The sequence below is a fragment of the Chiloscyllium punctatum genome, chromosome 3 (genome assembly GCF_047496795.1).
Source record: "Chiloscyllium punctatum isolate Juve2018m chromosome 3, sChiPun1.3, whole genome shotgun sequence".
NCBI lineage: Eukaryota > Metazoa > Chordata > Chondrichthyes > Orectolobiformes > Hemiscylliidae > Chiloscyllium > Chiloscyllium punctatum.
In genome coordinates, this window is record NC_092741.1 from 141,540,908 (window position 1) to 141,548,768 (window position 7,861).

Sequence of the window (7,861 nt, forward strand, 5' to 3'; positions counted from 1 at the left end):
TAAGAAGAAAATCTTGCTTGACCAACTTTTGAGTTTTTTGAGGAGGTAACAGAGTCTACATGTAGTGGATATGGTTGATCTGAATTTTCAAAAGCCCTTCAGTAAGGTGCCTACAATAGACATGCTCATAAGATCAGAGAATGAAGAGACGGGGACAGGGGGCAAAATGGATAGCTAGCTAGCTTCACGACAAGCAGAGTACAGGGTAGTTATTGTTATTTAAATCCACAAGGATCAGTCCTGGGACCATAGATATCAAAGTTTACACTTGGACTTGTGAGGGAATTCCAGGATTTTGACCCAACACTGAAGGAGTGTTGGGATACTAGGCGACTTGGGAATTTTCAGGTAATTTCCCATGTGTCTGGTGCTGTTATCCTTCTAGATGGAAATGTTTGTGGTTTTGGAAAGTACTGTCTAAATAGATTTGGTGAATTTCTGTATCTGATATACATTGTTGCTTTTGCTTCTTGAAGGTGATGGAAAGAGTGATTTTGTTTTTGGTGTGATTCCAATCAGATGGGTTGCTTTGCCATGGATGGTGTCAGCCTTCTTTATTATTATCAGCACTATTTAAAAAAACAGCAAGACTGATGAACCTACAAAGAGAAGCTAGTTAAGCATATGCAGCAGAAGGAAATAGAGGGTTGTTGTAGATTTAGATGAGAAAATAAATGGAGGCGGCTCAAGTGGAACGTGAACATGTGTTTAGGTCCATGTGACTGTTTAATGGATTTTAAGTGTAGTCCTATGAATCCATATTCTTCTGACAAATGCTGATAAATTTGATTTTAATATCTTGTTTGGATACCCAGTGCTGTCAAAGGTGCATCTTTGGAAAATATTTCAGTATTTGCTGCTGATAGGCTGTTATACCTCACTCTCACTGTCTGTGCCCTCATTGCCTCTGGTGCTCTCCCCTCCACTGACTCCAATCTCATAGTCCCCCAGTCCTGAAGAAGTGTTACATCTGAAATATTGACTTCTCCACCTCCTGATGCTGCCTGACTTGCTCTGTTCTTCCAGCCTCCTGCTTGTCTACGATAGACCGTTATACTGCATGTTTTGGATGAGATCTTCAGATTTGCATTAATGCAAATCTTGTGGTATAAAGCCAAGTGAAATTAATTTAAGCAAATTATTTGAGATTATCTCATGTTCATGTGATCATGCAAAACTGCAAAATGCTTTTTAAGAGATTGACACTATGTTAACTTATTTTTCCTCAATTTTAAAAATAATTATTTGCAGGAAACTTAATAAAGTGTCAAACTATCAAAAGTGGCCAATTGTTTTACTTTTCTCATTACTACTGGGCTGGGTATCAGCTTTCTATTAATGGTCAGCAGTGTGGCTTCCCCTTTGCTTGGTTGAATCAGTCTTTTCTGGTATTTGTAGTAGGGCATAAGTAGTTAGAAATGGATATCATAAAATGTATCTCTTTTTGTGTTTCTGCTGCACTGTCTGCCCTGTAATATGAATAACAAAGTTCCAAGCATCAGAAACACCAATGAAACAAAACTCATTTGATTATAAGAGTTGGTCTGTAATATAAATTCAGTAGCTGAATAGTTCTTTAAAGCTCATTACTTAAACAAATTTTATATATTTAATTATATCTTTAATATAATTCCTAATTGATTACAATTCAATGTGCAGCAGGAACATAGCAATTGTGGGTCTACATCCAAAATCATAGTCCTGACAATGCTGCAGAGCTCAGGTTAATAAAATACATGTTTTTATGTATAAATTCAATTAAGCAAATGCATTCAAGCACAACTTTGTGGGGGAAAGTGGCTGTAATTGAAGTAAGTTTAGTTTTGAGCCTAAATATCAATGGCAGCTTCTGGTCATAGACTATCTTTTCTAAAAAAAAATGCCTTTCCTTTCAGGTTTACGATGCCTTCCTTTTCAAACTACACCTGAATGTATAATTTAAGTTTCCCCCTTATTTTTCTCTTTCACATCTACTTTAATTTTTATTCCATTGGCATGCATTTTTAAATCAATTATTTGTGTATTGGTTTCAAAATATTCTGAAGAGTATAGTGGTTTGATATATCGTTTATTTTGACAGTGAAGGACTTTAATAAGATTTATATGAACATTTTAAATTAAATCTAGCTTGCAAAGCAGCCAGAGTGAGAAAGAAGGATACATATTGAAGCAAGACAGACCAATGTGAATTGTAGCTATTTGCACATTTAAATGATGCACTAAGTGTCAATTGAATCATCCCAAGCTCATTCATTGTTGGACCTATTTATGTAGGGGACTGGAAAATATTTTCCCAGTCATACATGTGCAGTGAAAACTCGGGAGACAAGCAATCCTGCTGGTAAACTGCTAGAAAGAGTTTGCGTCATAGAGAGAGAGAGAGAGAGACAAGAAATAAAAGATCTTGCTCAGTTTTATGTGAGGTCTGTAAAAAGAGATAAGGTTTGATAAATCAACATATACCTAGTTAAAGAAAGCTAGGGAAAGGGTTGTCCATAAAAGATGTGCTCCTACAGAGTGAATGTGTTTGTTTTATTCCTGTTTGTATAGAATAATCATGAAATATTAATGACAGAAAAGAGAGATGTGCAGCAGTTTTACAGATCAAGTTTTATATTTAGGGCAAGTTATACAGTTATCGAGGAACATAGGCATAATACATAAAATAATAACAGAAAATACCATTCGTGCTCACCACATCCAGCACATTTGTAGAGAAACAGACCTGTGACATTAATTCCCAGAGCATTCCCAGAATGTTTTTTTTTGCATTTCCATCATCTGCAGTTTTTTTCTTGTCAGAATGATGAGGCAGCTTGATTTTTAATCCCTTAATGTTGGGAGGTAATTTGAATTAAGTGTTTAAAATTATTAAAGAATTTGATTGGATTGACAGTGCAATACACAAATAAGACATTTTAAGCTTATAACTAAAGCTGGGTCATTTTGCAGTGAAATCAGCAATTCGGCACCTCACCTGTGACGATTGATGATACAAATATCTCAGCAAGAGGCCCAGCAATCACTTCTCTAGGGTTGGAGGATTTGAGCTGTAGGGAGAGGCTGAACAGGCTGGGGCCGTTTTCCCTGGAGCGTCAGAGGCTGAGGGGTGATCTTATAGAGGTTTACAAAATTATGAGGGACATGGATAGGGTAAATAGGCAAAGTCTTTTCCTTGGAGTCGGGGAGTCCAGAACTAGAGTGCATAGGTTTAGCGTGAGAGGGGAAAGATATAAACGAGACCTAAGGGACAACTTTTTTTTATGCAGAGTGTGGTACGTGTGTGGAATGAACTGCCAGATGAAGTGGTGGAGGCTGGTACAGTTGCAACATTTAAAAGGCATTTGGATGGGTATATGAATAGGGAAGGTTTGGAGGCATATGGGCTGGGTGCTGGTAGGTGGAACTAGATTGGGTTGGCATATCTGGTCGGCTTGGATGGAAGGGTATGTTTCCATGCTGTACATCTATATAACTCTATAATTCACACCAACGTTAACTGAAATCTAGAATGGACTATCTCAAAGGCAGTAGATATTACATCAGTTCACATTCTCAAGGCTGAGGTTAATACGTAATAGTTAAATTTAAAGTATCAATAATATAAGACAAAGGTGGTAAATGGGAGTTAAGACATGGATTGAATTAAATTGAGTGGTTGAATAAACTGGGGGAGGGGTGGTTGCTGAATGATCTACTTCTTTTCCTTTATACCTGGAATTACTTTGAATGAATGTAAGATTTATTATGATATTCTGTACATTCAAGCAGTAACTGTACCACAAAGCACGTAGTGATTTGCATCTGCCATTACCTTGGGCCATGCTGTTATTTAATCAGTTATAGACAATAAAAGTAAACATCTGTTCATTAGAATCCAATTATAGGGAAGCCAGTGACAATGAATTTGAAGGACTGTCAACAGCAGTCCTGAGTTTAGAATACAATTGTTGAAATTTTGTTTCAGAATGGTGATTTACCAAAATCACAGAACAAATATTGGGATTTGAATCATCCCAATTTATTTGTATAAACTAAGAGGTTCACACAATAAATGCTACTTTTTATGAAATGCATTTGAAATGTCTTATTTAACCAGATGGATGTAGTTATAGATCTAGAAGAAATTAACAGGGTACCAGTCTGCCACCTTTGCTAATTGGAACGGTTCCAAGATAAATATTATTTTCTGTTTCAAATCAGCTAGTGATTTAAGTTGGTAGTCTTTCCTCAAAGGCAAAGGATGCTCTGATATAGTAGAGATGGCTTGTTTATGGGTGGTGGGGCAATTGGGATGAAGGTCATTCTGATATTGAAGTTAAGTCTTGCCCTTCTACGCTTTGAATTCTCTGTTTTTAAAGACTGCATATTTTCCTCCTTGTCAGATACTGTGGACATTTAACAAAGTCTGAAGAAAAGTATTTTCCAGGAAGTTATCTGTTCATCCTACAATTGTTCTCCTTCCTGCTTGGAGTGGAATTCTCCATGTTACATTTGGAGGTGTGTCAGTTGGAACATAGACTCTTTAATTTACGAGAAGAATTGAAGCCAAGAGGAAAATGTAAGAAAACTAAATCATAATGGGTTTTACAAGGAGAGAAAATGACATGGCACAAACAACACTGGAATCTGAAATTGATACTGTTTGACTAGTGCACTGTTTTCACTGTTGTTCGACTTGTATCAAAATAATTTTTATAAAGCTGATTTAAAAGTGTTGCTCTAGTTTTTCAAATAATATTTACTCTAGGAGTAAAAATAGGCAAATAGGAATAACCAAATGTACCTTTACAATGTGCAACATCAGTGAGATTGTTTCAGTAAGATTATTTTAAATTTGTTGTGTTTAGTGTCAGTGAAGTTTCTGTTACACTTATTTTGGCTGTTTGGGGTAAGGAGCTCACATTTCAAACCTGTTTTCCAAAGTGAATTACATCATTACACAATATTAATAGTCATAATGAATATGTCTTTATGAAATCAGTCTGATAAAAATGCATTGGTATACAAATTCTACTACATTTTTTGTATTTTTGTGCCAAGATGGAATATTGATGTTTGACTCAGTTATAATTATGTCAACACTTTCATAATGTATGTTGAAGAACTTAATCTTTAATATTTATATTTGTTTGATAGTATATTATTTCAATACTGCTGAAAAAAATATTTTGTTGAAGCTTTTCATCTTGCACTCATCAGCATAATGCACAAGAATATCAAAAAAAAAGTGGCATGAAAGAAGAATGCAAATTAATTGGCAAGTGAACTTTGGTAGTGGTGTTACCTTGAAGAATGCATCAACTGCTACTGATTGACAGTTCACTGCCAGGCTTTGTTCAACTCTTAAAATGAGCAGGTTGACTCCTATTTGTCAAGGCATTGCTCTGAGAAAAGAAACAATGAATGACCATCACGAATGAGTTGAAACAAGTGGGTGGCACGGTGGCTCAGTGGTTAGCACTGCTGTCTCACAGTACCAGGGTCCCAGGTTTGATTCCAGCCTCGGGCAACTGTCTGTGTGGAGTTTGCACATTCTCCCCATGTCTGCATGGGTTTCCTCTGGGTGCTCTAGTTTCCTACCACAGTCCAAAAATGTGCAGGTTAGGTGAATTGGCCATGCTAAATTGCCCAGAGTGTTAGGTGCATTAGTCAGGGGTAAATGTAGGGGAATGGGTCTGGGTGGGTTGCTCTTCAGAGGGTCGGTGTGGATTTGTTGGGCTGAATGGCCTGTTTCCACACTATAGGGAATCTAATCTAATCAAGTGAACTGTTCTGTTGGATGCAAAACAAAAATTTCAAGTGTCATTTTTTTCAGCAATACTTAATATTTCTGTGAAATATAATAATGGAATTTATTCAGTAAAGTTATTGATTTTATAACACTTCAACTGAGCTATGTTTTTCTCATTGCTGGCTTTGACATTAGCTATTTGTAACATTGATTTCAATTGCTGTCTTGTATCAAGTCTCTAACAATTCTATCACCTTTTCTGGTCGCCCTCTGATCAATATTGTTAAACATTTCAAAAGATTATTTTAAACTAATATCATTCAAGGAAGGAGATGGGGAAGGGAAGGGGCAGGTGGACGAACCACTCCATAACAAATTTATTTTGGTTTTTAAATAGATGCCCTTATCAAATACAAGGCTTTGAATTAATCTGAAGTGGAGTGGAACTTCATTTATCTTGGGCACCACCTTCCGTTTCTTGTGGTAGTCAATGCAAATTTTTCAGTGATCTATTCAGAAAGGAGATAGGAGTTGGCTATTCGACCATCCATGTCCGCTCTGTCACTTAATGAACCATGTTAAATATATTTTAACTTTTCATTGAATTATTCTATTTCATAACCAGAGGGTTATATTTTTAGAATTGACTATGAATGTGCAAAATATTGAATGAGCAATATCTCAATATTTTTTAATCCTGATTCATTTGTCTATTATCATCTATCTGCAATCTGGCACTGTATGCAAGCACTTCTTCATGTTTGTAAACATCAAATTTAACACGTCCCATTCCTTACTACCTCATTCCCTGAGACTGCCTTCGCAATGGATTATGTATCTGTTGAAATCTGGCAGTGCAGTCTTCATTTGTTGATAATTTCCCTGGATTCATTTTGGACTGGTTTTGATCATTTCTATAGAATCCTTACAGCATGGGAGCGGGCCATTCACCCCAACAAGTCCACTCTCGCTCTCTGGGAAGCAACCCACCCAGGCAACTCTTACCCCAATGTGCTGCATTTTCCATGGCCAATCCTTGGACTGTAGGAGAAAACTGGAGTACTCGGTGGAAACCCACACAAACATGGGGAGAAGGTGCACACTCCATGCAGAGGCTCGGATTGAACCTGGGTCCCTGGTGCTGTGAGGCAGCAGTGCTAACCACTGAGCCACCATTGTACCCCAAGATTTGAATTTACTTTTTTGCTACTTTATGTTTAACAATTTCTGATCTTATTGTTCTACTTTAATTTGAAGTAATCAAGATTTATATTGATGTTTTATGTTCAGTTAAATCATCCCCTTAACCAACTCTCTAGTCTGTAGTGTTGAATTTTTTTTTCCTCATATCTCAAATCCTCCAAATATTTGAAATCATTCTTGATATTCCTTGCACTTTGCATATTTTTGGTGTATGATGATTACAGCTGTGTGCACATGTCTGGGATCTGGTAGTGCAGTCTCACCATAACCCCGACATAATAGTGTTTTACATTTCTGATGTTTATTTTTAAATTGTTGCAGCATTATCTAAACCAGAGATTTTATTTATTACTGTACCCTTTTAGAATTTCTTATGGCATGTTTTTCTTGCCCTCTTTCCTGTCACAATAGACAAAACATTGTGATTGAGAGCCAGTAAATATAAATCCCAAGAATATTAGAGGTTTATAAAACCCATGAGGAGCATGTATAAAGTACACAGACAAGGTCTTTTCCCTGGAGTGGGGGAGTCCAGAACTAGAGGGCATAAGTTTAGGGTGAGAGGGGAAAGATATAAAAGAGACCGAAGGGGCAACTTTTTCACACCAGAGGTTGGTGCCTGTGTGGAATTGGGTCAGAGGAAGTGGTGGAGGCTAGTACAATTGCAATACTTAAAAGGCGTCTGGATAGGTATATGAATAGGAAGGATTTGGAGGATATGGGCTAGGTGCTGGCAGGTGGGTCTAGATTGGGTTGGGAAATCTGGTCGGCATGGACGAGTTGAGCCAAAGGGTCTGTTTCCATTACTGTACATCTCTATGACTATGACTCTATAAGCCAATAGGATCATGTTCTTTTTTTATTTGCTGGCTCTACTTGGTTCCTCAGGATCAATATTTTCAACTACTTTTCAAAAAATTTTTC

General features: G+C 36.9%; 1 protein-coding gene across 4 annotated transcripts in view; it reads left to right on the top strand.

Annotated features, from left to right (window-relative positions):
- Positions 1 to 7,534, top strand: part of taf1b (TATA box binding protein (Tbp)-associated factor, RNA polymerase I, B) — a 94,499-nt gene extending 86,965 nt beyond the window's left edge. For all 4 annotated transcript variants that reach the window (XM_072561698.1, XM_072561673.1, XM_072561681.1 and 1 more), the window contains exon 15: positions 4,386 to 7,534. In XM_072561698.1, coding sequence (XP_072417799.1) covers positions 4,386 to 4,581 — 196 coding nt within the window. In that variant the 3' untranslated portion in view covers positions 4,582 to 7,534. The remainder of the gene's footprint in view (positions 1 to 4,385) is intronic.
- Positions 7,535 to 7,861: the final 327 nt, after the last annotated feature.